This window comes from Phocoena sinus, chromosome 2 (assembly GCF_008692025.1).
Source record: "Phocoena sinus isolate mPhoSin1 chromosome 2, mPhoSin1.pri, whole genome shotgun sequence".
Lineage (NCBI taxonomy): Eukaryota > Metazoa > Chordata > Mammalia > Artiodactyla > Phocoenidae > Phocoena > Phocoena sinus.
The window spans coordinates 125,079,895-125,100,114 of record NC_045764.1 but is presented as its reverse complement, the minus strand read 5'-3'; the positions used below and the strand labels follow the sequence as shown (position 1 = coordinate 125,100,114).

General features: G+C 34.6%; 1 protein-coding gene across 1 annotated transcript in view; it reads left to right on the top strand.

The window, feature by feature from the left end:
• Positions 1 to 20,220, top strand: part of MDGA2 (MAM domain containing glycosylphosphatidylinositol anchor 2) — an 851,876-nt gene that overhangs the window by 462,140 nt on the left and 369,516 nt on the right. Inside the window, exon 3 of the mRNA XM_032624718.1 lies at positions 2,494 to 2,668. Coding sequence (XP_032480609.1) covers positions 2,494 to 2,668 — 175 coding nt within the window. The remainder of the gene's footprint in view (positions 1 to 2,493; positions 2,669 to 20,220) is intronic.

Sequence of the window (20,220 nt, the reverse complement as noted above, 5' to 3'; positions counted from 1 at the left end):
GTAACAGTATTCTATAACTAAATTATTGTATTAATATTATTTTTTTAATTTTTAATTTTTTTTGCGGTACGTGGGCCTCCCACCGCAGTGGCCCCTCCCACTGCGGGGCACAGGCTCCAGACGTGCAGGCCCAGCGGCCATGGCTCACGGGCCCAGCCGCTCCGTGGCACACAGGATCCTCCCAGACCGGGGCACGAACCCACGTCCCCCGCATCGGCATGTGGACCCCCAACCACTGCGCCACCAGGGAAGCCATAATATTATATTTTTAATATCTGAAACTGCTAGGACATTTCCATAACTCTTTTTATCCTGAACTTTTTATGTTCTGAAATATTTATTTTTAAAAATCAATTTTGGTACCATATTGTGATACTCAAAGAAAACTCCGTATTTTAATTGGTAATTGGTATTTATTATATCTTAGGTTATATCTTAGAAATATCTATTACTTTAGAGAGAACATATCTCTATACAAGAACAAAATTATGTAATTTGCTTATTTATTTCAATTTTCTTTATTTGGTTACCTGTAAAATTTGAAATTTAAATTGAAATAGAATCCTAGATTTCCCCATGGAAATAGTACTTATCAAATCAGTGCCCATGTTACCCTTCATCTTTTTATGAGCATATTAATAATCAGCTTATAAACTGCTTGAAATCAGGAATCATTCCATTTATTTATTTATTTACTTTTGGCTGTGTTGGGTCTTCGTTTCTGTGTGAGGGCTTTCTCTAGTCGTGGCAAGTGCGGGCCACGCTTCATCGCGGTGCGCGGGCCTCTCACTATCGTGGCCTCTCTTGTTGTGGAGCACAGGCTCCAGAGGCGCAGGCTCAGTAGTTGTGGCTCACGGGCCTAGTTCCTCCATGGCATGTGGAATTTTCCCAAACCAGGGCTTTAACCCGTGTCCCCTGCATTGGCAGGCAGATTCTCAACCACTGCGCCACCAGGGAAGCCCATTCCATTTATTTTTGTGTATATTTTCTGCACAAAGTGTTGGATAAACATTTGAAATTTATTTTTATGAATTACTCAGTTTTTATTAATCTCTAGGTAACATTTTCATTTCATTCACAATTAAGGGCAAGCATGAATATATTTATACTGATATTGTAATGATTTGGAGAACTTTTTAAAGATACTTAATGTCGTTAGATCATAAATTTTCATTAACATTGTATGAAAATAGCATAAATAATGGCAGTATTAAAGAATTAAAAATTTTTTTTTTTTTTTGCGGTACGTGGGCCTCTCACTGTTGTGGCGTCTCCTGTTGCAGAGCACAGGCTCTGGATGCGCAGGGTCAGCAGCCATGGCTCACGGGCCCAGCCACTCTGCGGCATGTGGGATCTTCCCGGACCGGGGAACGAACCCGTGTCCCCTACATCGGCAGGCGGACTCTCAAACATTGCGACACCAGGGAAGCCCAACGATTTAAATTTTGATGACCCACTCCTTAGTTGCATTTTTCTATGTTTCTTCATTTGTGTTTGACCAGAGGATTTCTATCAGCAGTGTTTCAACCTAAACATAATAATAATAAAATATATATATATATATATATATATATATATATATATATATATAAAACAGCAGGGACAAGGAGAGAAATAAACTGAATCATTTTTACATCCTGTTTTTTATCACTTTACAGTACTATCATGTGACTTTTATTCATGTTTTATAAGCTAAAATACACAAAATTTGAGTTGAATGCCAGTCTTTATTTCTGGTAAAATCTAAAACTGTTGTGCACAGCTGTGTTTAAAAGAATGGTATTGTTTATATGGAATGTTTTAGATATTCAAAGTGCTTGGCAGTTTAATAGAAATGTTCTCTTTGGAAAAGTTTACACATTTTTTGAAAATAATTATTGATGTAAAGTGAATTCTAATTATCATAACAGACAAGTCATTTGTGGGCTTATTAAAGCAAAAACATAAAAAAAAACATTTTTAACAACCAGGTGTATAAAATTACACATAATTTCAATAAGCTATTATGGTAATATGCTTAAATTATCCAAATCAAATAGAAAATTTTGACTAAAATACTGAAGCATGTCCAGAAAGAAAGTGAGAACCTACCTGTAGTACCTTTACTAAGTAAATAAAAAGTGCCTTACAGGGTTTTGAAAATATGAGTGAGAATTTTAGAGTCTCAACAAAAAGAAACTAATCCATATTTTCAGTGTACTACTTATATTTAACTTCCTTTGTATTATGTTTATATTGCCCTTCACACTGGTTAAACTTGGAGGCACTCTATGCAACTGAATTAGAATTATACACACTATACAATGATGACATTGCATTTTAAACTTTTATAGTTGAATTACGTGTATAAACTTTTCTTCTTAATTTCCAATAACTTGCCAAAAATGGCACTGTAGCAGTTCTGAAAGCCAACTCTTCAAATGAATAATTGCTATTTAATTTTTCAGTGCGAAAACCAACCTAAAGTAACAATCTTTGTTGATGCTTGCTCAGATCAGGTGGACCAAAACAGCAGGAAGTGCCTCTGACAGATTCCAAGACTCAAGTGTCTTCAACGAGACTTTGAGGATTACAAATATTCAGCGACACCAAGGAGGCCGGTATTACTGTAAAGCAGAGAATGGCCTGGGGTCCCCAGCGATAAAGTCAATCAGAGTGGATGTGTACTGTAAGTAAATTTCCCAGAAATCTATAATTAGGTCTACTACAGGTTTCTTCTGTCTTACAACTTAAGATCTTTTTTTTTTATTATTATTGTTACATCTATTGAGAAAAACTAGGGTTTGTTCAAAAGAACAGAGTTCTATTTAGTTGAGAATGACAAGTGTATATGGTTGTGATAGCTCATTTAACATATTTCCAGAAGAAAGAATCTCCATTAGAAATTTTCATAGTTTTTATAATTAAATGATACATATTCATTATAGAACATTTAAGAACCAGATTAATAAGACAATAAATATCACTGAAAATCCAACCAATGACTGTTAGTGTTGAATGTATATACTTATTATATTTATATATAAATATGTAAATGCATATTTATATTTGTATTAAAAAATCATGCTGTACATACTGTAATTGGTTTTGTTAACTTTACCTATGTGTAATTTCTGTTATTCTTATTTTTTAAAATGCACATCATGAGCAAAGCTATTTGAATTGACTTGTGAAAGACCAAAATCTCAGTGTAGAGTCTGTTTTTGATCCAATTCTGTTGAAAGTAATCAGTACGTAGGGCAATGCTGTGCCACCTGGAATTGTTTGTTGATTTATTTTTGTTCTTGGTCTCAGTTTTCTACTTTTTGCTGTTAGCAAATATATTTAAAGTCCTCTTGGTCTCCTTACTTTCTTCCCCACCAAGACAAATTAAGGACCTACATTCAGTTTGGTCTTTTGCATAGGTTTCTATCTTTCCATTGTCTTTTTACAAGAACTTGCATTTTTTTGGTTAACTCTCTAGTGTTAGAATAAAAGGATTTTTTTAGTGATTCAGACATAAGTAACAAGTGAGGAGTTCCTGTTTTTCTACCCATCTTTCATTCTTTCCTTTTTTCTTTTCTTTCAGTCAGGGTAAGTGTTGCATAGTTGGGAAAGTGATGGGAATTATATGTGATTTATCAGATTCTGTTCTGTATCTCATGTAATTATTCAGGTGACTGAGAAGTGGGTGACAAGGCTGCATTTATGATTCACCTTCCACATTCAGGTGCTTGCGCCATTCCTGTAAAGGATGAGAGAGAAGAAGCCCATATCCAATCTTTCTAGCATTTCCTAGTCTCTTAGGCATCCCCTGGCATAACTAGGGCGTCTGTAGCCTATGTGCTGCTCTCTCCCTGTCCTTACAGGCCTTCAGGTTAGCCTTACCCCTATGCTTCCCAACAGTATAGCCTCTGGGCACCCCTCCCCTGATCAAATATTTATAGTAACATATACTTTAAAAAAATACTATGTTTAGTGTTTTTCACATATAATTTTAAATGACACTAAATTTAATTTAAATGAATTAAACACTTCTATAATATAACTTTTTAAAGTACACATCTGTGTTTTTTGTTATAGTTTTGGTCATGAAGTTTGAAAATACACAACTTCGATACCTTAGACACAATTCTAAAATCTAAAACATTCTGCAGATTGAATGGGTGTGTTTTGTTTAATTTTATTGGTGGCAACATCTAACCTGAAATGACTTGAATACAAAAATAGAAAAGATTTTCTGGTCTTTATTTACCCTACTTTGTCTGAATAATCATATGTTTTGCTCTGGAAATAATGTATTTGATTACACAGTGTTGCCACAGAGCCTGCTGGCTGTGTTATATTATACATGGTATATGTACTTTATTATCTTCCTAAAATCTGAAATATTCTGAAAAACATTCCCCTAAGGCTTTGAATAAGAGATTGTGACTTGCATTGCCACTCCAATAAGTTTGATAAAAACAATAAAATTGTATTGCTGTGTTAAAAATCTGATACAAGAGGGAAATGACATTTTTTTTTTTTTTTTTTTTTTTTTTTTGCGGTACGCAGGCCTCTCACTGTTGTGGCCTCTCCCGTTGCGGAGCACAGGCTCCAGACGCACAGGCTCAGCGGCCATGGCTCACGGGCCCAGCCGCTCCGCGGCACGCGGGATCCTCCTGGACTGGGGCACGAACCCACGTACCCTGCATCGGCAGGCGGACTCTCAACCACTGCGCCACCAGGGAAGCCCGGAAATGACATTTTTAAAGACTTTTAAAAAGAGGCTTCTCTTCTTACTGCAGAACCTTTTCAGTACTATTCTGCATTATATCCACTCTTTTTTTTTTTTTTTTTTTTTTTTTTGGCTGTACGCGGGCCTCTCACTGCTGTGGGCTCTCCCGCTGCGGAGCACAGGCTCCGGACGCGCAGGCCCAGCGGCCATGGCTCACAGGCCCAGCCGCTCCGCAGCATGTGGGATCCTCCTGGACCGGGGCACGAACCCGTGTCCCCTGCATTGGCAGGCGGACTCTCAACCACTGCACCACCAGGGAAGCCCTATATCCACTCTTTTCTGTTTGTTCATATCCCTTGCTGTCCAGACTCAGTTGTGCCTCAGGATCTTAGTTCACATTGCACACTTGGGTGGAACTGACAGCACGACTCCCTCCAGTTTTCCCAAGCCCTGTTAGTCTTTTAAGGCCTGTGTTACCTTCCAAGCAGCCATGCTTGAAGGCACTAGCTCTATTCCCTTCTTCTATGCCTCCTTTGGGATTTTTCCCACACAACCCAAACTTGACAAACATCTTGTTCTATGTAGTTTAAGTTAAATGTCATGGTGATGCATACCATAGTGAAGTACTACTTTCAGTAAGTTTCTGGTGACAAGAATTATTAGAAAGCTGTCTAAAATTACATTATTTGAGAGAATAACATGTATTCAATTATGGACTGTATAAACAAATGTGACATCTCAATAATATAAATTTTCCTGGGAATACCTTACCTTCAGCTCCAGAGAAGATTTTTTTTTTTTTGGCCATGGCTGTGCAGCATGTGGCATCTTAGTTCCCTGACCAGGGATAGAACCCACACCCCCTGAAGTTGAAGCGTGGAGTCTTAACCACTGGATCACCAGGGAAGTCCCAGAGAAGATCTTTCTTATGGGGATCTAGACATGCGTTTTAAGTAGTTATGCCTATTTTGAAAGTTTAAATAAATAAATTCCTTCACATAGTAAATTTTCAAACATGTTTTGACTGGTAAGAATACTTTACAATTGAGACAATTAGGCCTTTTTGGGAATCCATGTTGTCCAAATATAACCTTGATTGAAAAACACAGTTTTTAAGCAACACAGTTTTTAGGCTCAAGTATGTTTTCTCTACATGAATATTTATACTTTAAAACCTGTCCTATCATTGTCAGTAGCAACATGACTAGCATATCAGTGCTGAGTTTAAACTTGGCAACCTTGACATCTAGAATTGGATTATAGTCTTAAGATTCATCTGCTACTTGGATTTTGATTTGATGTTGGACTGGTCGATTGAATAGAAATTCATTTTTATAAACCATAAACAAGTGAGCAACTTTATTTCAGGTGCTGTTGCTGTAACTACTTTTTGAAATGCTAAAACAATAGGATTAATTATTATTATTTTTTTTTTATGCTTGAAGTCATGGTTTTAGAATCATTAACTACACTGTAGACTTCTATTTCTTTTTCTAAACTAATTCATCAACATTGGTAGAACTTGGAGCAGAGTATAGGCATAGAATACAAAATACAAAATAATCTGCAGGTAAGGATTATATTTGCAACAACAAGCTGAGGCAAACTATGGCTTAGATTTAACAAAAATTCTAATAAATGATATTAGAATTTATCCTTGAATCCCTTGTTATAGGTTGTCTTTTAAAAATCTTCCATAAAATATGAAGTTTATAGCCATCCTGGAGAGATTTCATAATAGTAAAAATGTGTATCTCTCATTAAACCCCATGTTCTGATCATAAGTTTCTAGACTTTAGAGCTAATACCTACCTAAAATAAAATTTAGTGCTAACTCCTCATTATTTTGATAAGGAAATTTATTGTCAGAAGAGGAACCTGCTGCAATGCTGATTGATATAAAATGAGGTGATTTTATTAGATAGATATTTTGAAATATTTGTGACACTATATTAATATTTTGATCAATTTGAGAAGATTTATTAATTTAAATTAACAATTTCTTCCCACATAATTTTCTAAAATTTATTATAGTAGAAAAATTGGACCATATAGGTTTTATAAAGCAACTACCCAAATGTATTTTTTTTGGTTTTCTCTGTGTTACTATTTTGAGAAGATACAGCTATGTTTCTCAGTTTATCATGACCTATCATTTTGTTTCTTAAGAATTCTAAAAGCATTCCAAAATGAAGTATAATTCCTTTAAAAGTATATTTATAAACAAGCAGATTTCATAACCACATAACTTATTTTTTTGTAAAATCTGACCTAGTGGTTTATACAAATATTTCTGATCAAAAGCTCATCAATTACAATTCTTCTTTTGCTGGGAAATAGCTTCTGAGGGTCTGAAAACTAACAGCTATATGTTTAAGAAAAACATGTAGGATTAGTTCTACTTAAACCTGCTGTTTTCAAACATATTCATTCTTCACATCTTCTCCCTAAAACTATGCTAAAACAATAATAAAGGAATAAAACAACAGTTCCAACAGCAAAACACATATCAACAGTGATAGAGGGAATGGGAGAGGAGATGACAGGAAAACAATTTTGAAGGAAAAGAATCAGATCAGGGAATGGCCACTGCTCAGCATACTAAAGAAAACTTGAATCAAAGCTGTCAGCATGTAGGAGGACAGAACTAGGCATACTGAAATGTTATAGAATTCTTAAATAACTCAGGAATTGGAGACACCATTTAGCTCTTAGAGTGTAATTCAGTCTAAAAACAGAAGAAGTGGTTGAAGGTCTATATAAGAAGAGTTAAATACTCAGATCTCCTTTCACATTTCACACAATTCAGTGCCCAACTACCTCCCTTCTCCCACCAACTTCCTAGTCAAATCCCTGCAGAAGGCTAGAAATTTATTTTTGTGAGATGTTGAGCCTGAGAAACTTTGAACTAAGAAACATGGAATCATTGAAAACAAAAGGCAACATAGTCTTAAATCAGGGTTATTAAGTGAAAGTTTACATACTCATCACAATCCCTTTTGACACTTGGTTCTGAGAATTCCTTTCTGGTGGAATATTGGAGAATTCCTATCTAGGAAAATTGATGATCTCTGGAGAAAAGGCTATAGATCCTGACAAAAGGGTCCTTGTCGAAACAACCTCACTAATACACTCAGAGTGAAGCCTACTGTTGATCAACAGAGCTACCAATAAGCTCTTTTATAACTGAGTCTTAGATGTGAGTATACCAGATAACCAAACGTTTGAGACAATCTAAAAAATAAAAGAGAGAAACCAAGAAAAATAAATGGGGAAAAGAATTCAGGAAACAAGGATACTTCAGGGAGACCAACTACAAAATAAAACACAATTATTGATATTTTTAATTAGTATTCTCAGAAAAAAAGGGAAATGTTGCATTCACATAACAAGAATAGGAAAAGAGAAACAAGGAATTTTCAGAGAACATCAGTGAACTCTTAGAATACTAAAAATGTTAACATAAAAATCAATAAAAGGGATGGAGATAAAGTTGATGAAATCTTACAGAGAATAAAACAAAATTTAACAATCAAAGGGATGGGAGAAGAAGGAGAAGATAAGAAGATTAGAGAAATGGTCCAGCTAATCTAACGTTTGAATAGAATTTCAAAAAGAGAAATAGAGATGAAGAATTTATTTTCTAAAAAATTAATAAAAATTTCTATCATATTTAGACATACGTTTCTAATTAAAAAGCACCCACTAGGTGTCTAGCACATAGAGTAAGCAAGATCCACACCAAAACACATCCACATGCAATTCAAACACTAGGATAAAAATGAAGATCTTAAATGTTTCCAGTGAGATTTTCATTTTTTCCAAAATGATCACATATAAAGAGGAATCAAAATGGCATAATAGAAATTGGAAAGCTAAAAGACAATTGAGTAAAGCTTTTGAAATTCTGAAGGAAAACTATTTTCAAACTAGAATTTTTCTACACAACCAGACATATTTTTTTCAGGTATTGAAGAAGAAAGAAGACATTTTTAGACCTATAACATTTCCAAATTAGTTCTGCCACGTTCCCTTTCTCAGGACACTACTTTTAGGTATGTTCCACCAAAACTGATTTAAAAAATAGGAGATAAAATACCAAGCAAAATACTATGATGATAGCTGTGCCTTGGAAGTCAAGAGCAACCAAGACAGACTGAGTCTGGGAGAAGAGGCTTCATGAAGGATGTCTTCGGGAGAGAGATGCAACTAGCGGGCTATCTGATGGTTTAGAGAAGGATTTTACACTTCTCATGGAAAGCTTAATAATATGGTAATGATGGGTGTATACATGATTGAGGAAACAAAATGTGAGTGTTAATAACAGAACACAAAGAAAAAGTTGTATGAAATGAAATTAATTGAAATATATTACAAGGTTTAACTCTGAAGATATACTTAGATAATGATAACAATAGCAGTTGACTTAACCATAAGTATATAAATATAAGGAATATGGGGAAGGAGGAGAGTTAGTATAAGAGAACTAAAGGCTTCTCTTCAACAGGAAGAAATCAGTAAGACAACGTGAAAATGGGAAAAAAATCTATAAAGAGCAGTTAAACATTTAGAAATACGAAGGCAAAAACCAAAACTGGTTAAGAGATGCATTTGAAAGGTTGCCTCTGGGTATTAGAAATATTTGAGGTTGTGTTTTGTATAATCATTGGCTTTCTAAACTATGTGCATCTATAATTTGATAATTTTTAATTCATAAAATACAGATTTGAAGATTTTGCCTTGGAGGTCCTTGTTATTAAGCTCCTAGAAGTGAAAACTAATCCCATTCCAGATTTTATCAGAAGATTGTTGTCAATTCTAATTATATTTACACTTTTCTTTAATTCTCCATAAGAATTGATGTTCTTTGATATTTGACACCAAATCACTAAATAAAGTTGACTGAAAAGGTATCTTAAAAGAAAAGGACAGACAATAGCATAGGGAACATTGTTGCCACACTCTGACTAATTTTCCCCCCAACAGATAGAATAAAACTCTTTCACTACCATTTGTTTACTGGTGGTTTAGATGAAACATTTACAAAGTAAATTTTTACCCTTCTTCATGCCACAAATATGTGAGAGACTATTCAAAATATAGTTGCATTAAATTTTGTGAGGCTAAAAAGGAATTTATTACATAATTTGTACCTTCATTGAGTTTGAACTACTTAAAGAGACAACATGAAATATATAATTTATTTAAATGGGACACAAATGTTAAGCAAGAAAGTAAATAACATAAATGATGCCACACAATATGAATGATGTGTCAGATGGCACAGAAAATGGAAGAGTGAAATGGTACTGTGGCCTCTTAAGAAGTAGGATTGACACTGTAGTTTGAAGGATGAGATTTGACATGCATCTGAAAACTTTTGGTGGTTTTTTGTCCTGAACTCTCTTTTTCCAGGATGTTTGTATAGCAAACAGCCTTAGATATTAGAGTAAGTATCTGCCTCCAGAGCAGAAGGAAGATTTGCTTCCTGACCAGGATAATAAAGGTAATGTCTCCCTCAGGGACAAAGATTAGGTATGTTTGCTAGTAGGACCTTTTAAGATCAGAAGTTTCTTAAACTCCAAATTCCTTAGCTGTGTCACAAACTATGTACAACATTCACCTGGACTGCTCCCACATTGCTCCTATGGAAATTGAAGGAGGAGAACCTATGATGACATGAGGTTCATCTGAGACTTGGGTGATAAAGTCCTTTGCTTCTGACTCAGGAGTCTCATGTCTTCTGTGAGCTTCCATGAAGCTGTGGCAGGCTAACTTGTTAGCTAGTAAATAGAGAAAATACCCGACTCTTCAGAGTTCTTACACAGTACGTTTAAATAAACAGAAGGGAAAGCCAAATGTATTCCATAATGAGTGAGTAGTTTGAAGACACAGAAGAGAGATTAAGTGAACTGTGTTTGGGGAATAGTGACTCAAATGGTGGGTTTAGAGGAAGAATGAAAGCTTAATTTGAAAAGTGGGCTGTCATATTGTGTTGAGATTTTACTGCTAATGTTTTCAGACCATATGAATGATTATCTGCTATTTATGTGAAATATAAAATGAAGAAATTATAATTTTAGGACTTCAGAATTACTGATGAGAATCAGCATTCTCCTAATACTAATACTGCTTCATTTGACCTACGAAACAATGGCCACTCATAAGGAACTCCAATATCTGTCTTTGGAGGAAGAGAGTATATTCTACAATATATAAAAAAAAAAGTAGGTTCATAGAATTTTGAAGTCCTCGTACTAAAATATATTTGTTACCTTGAGATTCTTGAGGGCGTATAAACAATTTTTTGAGAATGTGTTTCCATAATTCTTTCACTTATTCTCAGCCATGACTGTATTGCTCACAGGGTGATAGAGGTCATACAACTTTAAAGGTTAGGGTTTGATTAAACTTATTCTTAATTCAAAAAGAAATTAGATTCAGAGATGTTAGCTTAATAAGTTTTCATCTGTGCAGACACTGTTCACACATGAGACAAATCTTTTCCAATATCCATTAAACATTTTGTAAGCCTTCTTATTTCTGAAACATACTCCCCACTTTAATTTCACTTAGGTGAATTGTTGCATTTCATTATATTCAGAACAAGCAGTGAAATTTTTTGTCCTTGTCTGTTAGATTTTTTATTACATTTTCACCTGAGAAATTAACGGGAGATTAGGATGAAATGTTATCAGTTTATTCTCAGATGCAATTTACCTGTGTTAGAATTATAAACGTCACAGTTAAAAAATATTGGCAATGGGTTGTTTGAGTTTATTTTTATTAGACCCATCAACATGACTTCTGGACAACAAAGTTTAGGTAGGAAAAATGTCTACAACGACTAATGGAAATTCTGGTAGCAAGACTACTGCCTTAAATCAATCTCATGAAACATAATTTTCTCACCACCATCCCTCCTCCCTTGGGTTGGAAGGTCTTAATGATGCTTGATATGGTAATTACAATGCTTATTAAAAATGGGTTGCTGTCGTGGTAATTATCCTATTAATAAATTTCAAGACAGAATTTTGCAATTTTGTGTATCTGCAGATGAAGAATGCTTGCTTATCAGAGTTACTTACTCACGGGACACATGACCATTCTAATTCCCGAATAGTGTTAGCATTACTAATAAAAGAACTTAGTAACACACAAAAAAACCCTTTAGTGAAAACTACAGTGAGTGTATAGAGACTCCCACCAGGTCAAAGACCATGTTAGCATCATGCTAAGAATGCTTAAATTCCTGTAATCTTAGACATGAATAGGCAGATAAAGATGTATATTACATTCCTTTTAAACCCATCTAATTTCTTCTCCTCAGAGTCTTAGATAAAGTGTACTTAGCTTCTGTAATATATTTTCAGCTTACAAGTTCTTTACTATTCTTTAAGTTCTTGTTCAATATTTTGTGCAACATTTGTAGATTTTTAAAAATTATGTTGCCTTTCCTAGGACTTTAAATGTGCAAACATATGTCTACTCTTCCTTTCACGTGACCATTTTGTATATATGAACAAAGGCAATCTGACTCCCTGCACCTTTTTTTACTGATTCATTACTCCTATGTAATTTATTGTTGTTTGTATGAGACAGTTTCCAAACATTTTACCTTATAATGGACTCTCTTACCATGCTTAAGTTTGTCAGTATTTCCCCCCAAAAATTTAGTATAGATATCAGGTGATCCACACAGTCTAAATTGGAAGTATTATCCTTATAATCAAGAAATTTGTATTCTTGCTAATAAAATTATTTATTTTGGATTCTTTAAAAATTAAAGCAATAATATTTTTACTGTGTTGATTTGAATTGGCTTGTGGTAAGAATGTTTTTCACCTAGACATTTGAAAATTTACATTCTGTTAACATTTTTTGTGCAGTTGATTATATTGTAACCTGAAGGCAGAATCTTATATTCCTGGTTAATTTCGTTTTATTTTTATCTGTGCCTAAGTATTTTAAGATTTTAAAATATTTTTGTTGTAGAATTATATTTCCTATTTATTCATTTTATATTTTTCTATTTTGTTTAAAATATTATTTGTTTCCTAAATTTCATCAAATTCATTGCTAAAATATATCCTAGGGGCAAGACCAAGATCAACCCACTTTAATATGCTGTACTAAATACACCTCCAATTTTAGGCTATCAGTTATGACCTGTGATAGACACTTTCCAGATGTTTACCAAACCAGTGTTAATTTCCTTAATACACAGATGAACTCTATTTCCCAGTCTCTTTGTCTAGTGGGGTCATGAGACAAGTTTGGCAAGTGGAATGTGAGAGGAAGTGACATGTGCCATACTCAGGTTGAGTGTCTGAAACATCTCACACAGTTCTGTACAGAGTGTCTTGATGTATCTATCTCTCCATACAGAGGCTCCTGTAAAGTGTCTGATGACTCATTGGTTTTTGGAGCCACACAATGGAAAGACTGTGAATAACAAAAATCATCATTTATTTATTTATTTTTGGCCATGCCATGGAGCATGTGAGATCTTAGTTCCCTGACCAGGGATCAAACCCATGCCCCCTGCAGTGGAAGCATGGACTCCTAACTACTGGACCTTCAGTGAATTCCCCAGAGTCACCATGTAGAGGAAAGCTACCCAGGAGACCTATAAGAGTAGGAGAAATTGCATTGCAATTTTCATGAAAGGAAGATTTTTTGTTGTTTTTTAAGCCACTGAGGTTTTAGGGATATCTGTTATACTTATTCTAATCACTATTTTCTTGATTACTACTTCCATCTATTCTCCATTTCTACAGTGTATTTATGAAATTATAGAGAGTCTTCAAAAAAGTATTGGTCATTTTGTTCTTTTTAGCACATTTTAAGGGTCAGAAGTAAATACACTTTAACAAAAACAACCACATGAAAGAAAGAAATCCATTTATTGATTATGTGTACTAAATGGATAAAGTAGGAAAATTACTAATTTCTCAGATTCCAATTTTACAATCCCTGCCCACAGTGTAGGAAATACTGGTCTAAGACTTCTCTCCCTTGGAACTCTACGTTAATATCTTCTGCAGCTGAACCAGTTTCTAGTTTGTCATTTTTCCCATTCTTTCATGAAGCAAGGGTAGGACTGTGTCTCAATGGAAGAATATAATGCCAATATGTCAGCTTCATTCTATGACTTATTTTTAGTTTTTATAATGTCTCAAATTCTATTCATCAGAAAAGAATCCAATTTTTATTTGTCTAAAGTTGCAACAACTGAAGTATGAAGTAGTTGCTATTTACTTAAGCAGACCAGTTTAATAAATTGGGTTAATCCAGTTTTACATTTTGACCTGCAGTATGTTTTAGACGAACAAGATTTAGTTTCTAAACCTAAATATTAATATAGATTTTTTAACAGGAAAAGAATATTCATCTGTGAAGGATGGTTCCTATAACAAAACTGAAATCTGATTACCATTTTTATTCTAACCCCATGATTAATCACAGAGATAATATTTATAAAGAGTTCCTGCATGTGTAAAAGTGGAGAATATAAAAAAAAAAGATTTCTCTCAGTCATGATGTACCAAAAATACAGAATTTCACTGATCAACTATTGCAATAGAAAATGTATTGGTGACCTCTGATACCTTCTTCTCATTCTTTATTTCTGGGCACACTGGAGTGACTTCCAAATGCATGTACCTGAAAATTCTTTTCCTAGAGATTTTTTTGGTTTCCAGAGTCTACTCTGCCCGTATTCTCAGCAGGTAGAAGTTTTGAGAAATTAATGCTCACCCCTATATCTTTGAAAAAATTATTAGTGGGAGTTGGTGTACAAATACCTCAGCTACCATGGTCCTTGGATGGGATGACTCAGAGAGACTGTTTCACTGTTTCCCAGAGTTCCTCGGGAAAATTAAATTCTAATTCTTCACAATTGTCACCAGTTTAATAATTCATAATTTTTATTTATATTTTTATATATATTTTTTTTTTTTTTTTTTTTTTTTCCCACACACACACTTTCCCAATACCTTATGGGTGTTTCTGGGAACACTTTTCAAATGCCCATTGTGCATTTGAGTCTTTGTCATAGAGCTTGCTTCTGGGGTAACTCAAAAAGACACATGTTGATAAAGGGAAGTATGATGATAAATTATTCTAGAATGTTAACAGTTTGATTTTAGTTTCAGGAGCCAGCTACACATCTGACTCATTTGTATTTTCATAACCTTTATCAAAAGTTATTTTGTACATAGTGAGTGTTAAAATATTGATTAGCATGTATTTTGACTCATCTAATATGCAATATAATTTTCATGTAATTACCCGGTATCTTTTTAAATAATAAGTTCAGGATTTTGTCCAGCATCAATTTCAAGGTATAATTTTTTTTATTTCATCTCTAGAGAAGAGGAAATCTTGAATACTCTTTTATTCTCTTCTATTGGTGAGTTTCATTTACAGTTGTCAAATTTAGTGGAACAGAATCTGAAGCATATCACTGGGTCTATAGAAGACTTAGCTCTTCTTAATTCCCCGTAAACATTGCCTGTTTCATACCTGTTCACTGCTCCTTATTCAGAGAACATAATGGAAGAGTTTCTTTGAAACCAGTTTAGCCCTATCTTTCTCAAGCTGATTGTTTCTCATTCATTACTGATCAAACACACCCTCCTAAGAGCTATTCACAGAGCACGGACTGGAATCCTTTCCTGATTCCACAGGCACAGAACCAGAGTAGCTACCAACAGCTTTCTCTCAGTAGCTCTTCACCTGTTCCTACTGCCTTTAGGTCCTTGTGCTCATTCAACCTGATTCTGAAAATCCCAAGCATTCAGAGCCTTCTGGACTGGAGGTCCCCAAAGGCTACTTCCAGTTATAGTCAGTCAGTTTGCCATGTTATTTGAGGACCCACTATATGTAAAACATTCTAACTAGAAGATATGATGAGAGATAAAACAAAAACACAAGGCCTTTGCCCTAAAGAAGTTTATAATTAGCTGGAGATTTGAAAAATAGACATAGAAAGGAACGTGTTTGAAAAATAGACTGGTGAGTAAAATGTATATGTGTATTAAAAGTACTAGGGGAAAAGTGATATGAAATATGACATCAATTAGAAAGTCTTTCCACTAGGTATATTAAAGAATTCAAGAAAATAGGTATAATTATTAAATCAACATGCACTTAATTGCTAGGTTGTTAGGTAAAAACTATCAATTCTTGAACAAACTTATTTACTGAAAAGTAGCAATGTTTTTCACAAAAGTTGGTGACTATTCTAATGGGCAGATATGTTGATATTTTTATGTTTATTTTTACCAACAAGTTGAAACAAAATGTTTGTGTCTAAATTCAGTAAAGGTTCTTTCTCGTATCTAAAAAATTATTTAAAAGTTTTATCTGTCATTTTAAAATGGTAAATTCATTGATTAAACCAAGTAAAAGGACCTTTAGAAAACAGACCATTGGCTATGTGAGATTCCTTAGCCTAAAGTTAAATGACAGGCAGATGTTCCTGCTGAGTCAACCAGACTCAAGATTGCTATTCAGTGTTCTGATTTCCAGTTCATGGACCCTCTGAGTCTAGTTTTCTCCCTGAGATAAAGTCTACTACTATCAAATCTATATTGCATACATATTTCATTTAAAAAAGTTAGAAGCAATATAATTTGTACAAATAAAGTAGCAAATAAAATGATTTGAATCTGAAAAACATGTATGAGGATGTTTAATTAGATTTATTTCACATGTTTTTAAATCTAGCAAATTCTGAGTCTCACCAAGAGGTTAAAGTAAAAGTTTGAGTAGTAAAGTATTACAGTTGAGGCTATTATGTGACTAATACTTTCTCTGAATTTATTCAGAATGTATTACAGTCTCAAATTTATAACAGTTCCAAGAAAACCTAGTAAACTTTGCTCTGCAGCTCTGTCTATACCATGAGTCAGATGAAATAATTTGGAATATTAATTCTTGGCTAGCTTTATAAGACAAGATAGAAAGATACTCATAGATGGTAAAAAAGCAATTAGATTTATACAAGATAAGAAGCTCTTTAAAGTTAAAATGACTTCTACCTCCAAATTTAAATTAAGGCAAGATTTAAAAAAAATTTTTTTCTTTTGACAATTAAAGAAAATCGTTCTTGTCAGCCTGGCCAAGGATATGACATGTGACCTTGTTTTGATACTTCATATTTTGAAAAACTTAGCTCTCTTCTCTTGATACAGGGAGAAATTAACAGTTTTTAGCATCTGTCCCATACTGGTATGGCTGCACACCACATATTAAAGTATCTGAAAAGTACGCCTACTTTCAAGCTCTTAAATTGAAAATGAAATGAAAGCATTTAAACTCTGCTAGAGTGCAGCAGTTTTGTTTGTTTTGTTTGGTTTCTGTTTTTAATTCATGGTCACTTGGGTTTGACACTAGACTTAGAATATAAAAATTCATGTTTTTTTATGAGGTAACTATGAGGCATATATGTATTCAAGACATCCAGATGGCTGTGAATGAAGTCAATTTCAGCCATTTTCAAGTGTCCAGCCCTAAGAGTTATATTCAAAATGTGGAGTGAACACATAAAGAAAGGCTTTTAGAAATCTTTTCCAATGTTCAGAATGAGCTATATTAGAGAAAGGGTAACAGATGCTGTTTTGTAATCCCACCTCCAACTGTTTTATTCCAGTCCCTCAGCGGAACCCCACACCTGCTTCCTGCAGACCTCTCCTACAACTGTAGTACTCCTCTTGAATTTATCTGCATATCGTTGCCAGATCCATCTCTCTTAATTCAGGGCTCATCATAATACTTGTCACTAAAAATTCTACATTCATTCTTTATTTTCTTACTAATAAAACTCCAAATTCCTTGTGCTTGTTTTTTTTTCCTACTTTTGACATGTAATCCTTCATCCTCCCAAACCGATGTCCTCCTCACCTCGCCTCTCCTCTTTGTCTTGCTCTCTGTATTCTAGCTGACCGTGGCCCTCTCCTGCTGCTGAAGGGCCTGGGCTTACTTCTGTCTACACACTGTGTTTATAACTTTGTTTTTTTAACTTTATACCTCAAATATTTCATGGAATTACCTGCCTCTTTATGTTACATGTACAATATGCTTTGTGAATCCTCCAGGCCATTTTAAGATTCAGTTTTTAAGATTTTTAGAAAGGTTATGGTGAACATACAGTATTTTTTATAACATCACCAGTGACTCCATGATGAAAATATTAACATTCTCCAGCCCTCTCTATACCCTGAGTTATATCAAACATGAAGTGGGAGAAATGAACTTTATAAATAGCCTCAAATCATTTGAAGGCAATTGTTGTCATCAAAAGAGCTCAGGCCATGTCAGATTTTGTTTTCAAATGGGTTATGGAAAATCTTTCCTTTTTGAGAGTTTCTTATTCTTTAGAACTGTGTGGAAGAATTTGTTTAATTGTACATAAGGCACAAGGTCAATCTGTATCAATAGTTATTTTGTATGTTGACAGGTATTATATAATGATTCATGCCTATAAATTTTGTTTTTCTAAAGGCCTTGTAAACTCCTAGAGAGCAAGGATCACCTTATGTCATTATTTAGTATACTCCTGTCCAAATGACCAGCTCAATGCTGAACTTGCAGTAGGGTATAAGAAATGGGTGTTTGTGGAGGGATAGATTAATTTCGGAGATGCACCTAGAAGTAAAATCAAACTACTTGACCTGATCTCTTTCAGAATGTGTATCTGAATGTTTATCTTTCTTTAGACATGTGGCCCCTCTTTTATGACCTCCAAATTCTTAGAAATAGCCTATATAACTTAAATTCTGTGAGTCCCCATTTCCTGTCATAAATAACATTGCCAAATAATAGTAATACTATTTAAGCTCTTTATGGTTTTCCACTGCTTAAAAATTGGGTTCTGGGCTTCCCTGGTGGCGCAGTGGTTGAGAGTCCGCCTGCCGATGCAGAGGACATGGGTTCGTGCCACGGTCCGGGAAGATCCCACATGCCGTGGAGCGGCTGGGCCCGTGAGCCATGGCCGCTGAGCCTGCGCGTCCGTAGCCTGTGCTCCGCAACGGGAGAGGCCACAAGAGTGAGAGGCCCGCGTACCGCAAAAAAAAAACAAAAAAACAAAAAAACAAAAAACAAAACAAAAAAAAAATTGGGTTCTGATAAATTTCCTGAGTCAAGATCCAGGCAAAGAAATGATGGCATGTGTCCGTCCGTATGTCCATTGGGAACAGATAGCAAATGGCTTGTGATTTTAAAGGCAGTTCACTGAGAGAAGACAGTATGCTGTAGTTGGAAAACTCAGTTTCTTTCCTTTATTTTCTCTGTGAGTATGAAACAACGTTTCCAATGAGAGGGTGACATCTGGAAAAAAATGCCTTTGAATAGCGTGCTTTGTGAGAGTGAAATCCTACTTCATGTGGTATTATATATAGTGGCCCATTCAGTATTCATTCAACAAACAATTCTTAAATGATGTCTGTGTGGCAGATTCTGTATGACTCTGTGTTGGTGTTTTACAAAGTCAACACAGTTCATATCATCAGAGAGAATATGATCCAGAAGAGATAGTTAAGATACTTGCTGTAGTAGCTGAAATGCTGAGCTAAGATTGAGAAATCATGGTTCCATGTTTTCTTAATGCTGGCTGTGAGACTTGGTAAATTATGAATTCAATAAAGAGACAACTTTCCTGGGTTTCATGATTTTTTTTCTTTCTAAATGAACAGATTGGACTAAAATATCTTTAATCGTCACCAAAATTTTAAATTCCTTCATTCTGAATTTTTTATAGAAAAGATGCTTCAAATTAAACAAAACATCTAGAATGAAGATTTTGAGTGTGTACTGGGGCATGGAAGAGATTAAAGCTCCAATAAACAAAAATTTACTTTTTTTTTCCTAAGAACAGTTCTGAATAATTATAATGATATTTCAGTAAACATTTTTTTAGGTACCTATTAGCCTTGGGGATATTAAAATGTATAAAGCATACTATCTGCCCACTAATAAGTTACAGCCTCTTTTGAAAGTATGAATACATGTAAGCTCATAAACACAAAGATGTATTATAGAAGTCAGGGAAAGAAATAGTCACTAAATATTGGCATGATTAAAGGAAAGGCTTGAAAGAAAGTTACAAAGATAAGACTTAGATCAGTTGAGATGGAGAAGGGAGAATATTTCTGATTGGGAGAATGGGACTGGCCAAGGGTGGATATGAAATTATGTATGGCATTCTTAGGAGAGCTTGACTGTATTACATTGGTGGGAGAGAATGATTTGGGTAAAGGTTACAGGCCAAATATTTTCTGAATATTTAGGCAGTGGCCTGGAATGTAAACTTAAATAGATCGTTTATCATCTTGTGGGGAGTGAGGAGCCATATATGAATTGCTGAGCAAGGCCATGTGTATAGTTTGTAATGTGAAAAAAGAATTGCTGGTAGAAGTATGAAGAGAGAAAGCAAGAAAAGCCTCATTTCCTACACCTGTGACTTGGGTCACTCAATTTAAATAGCTTGTTCGAGTCTTCACAGCATGTTGGTGGCA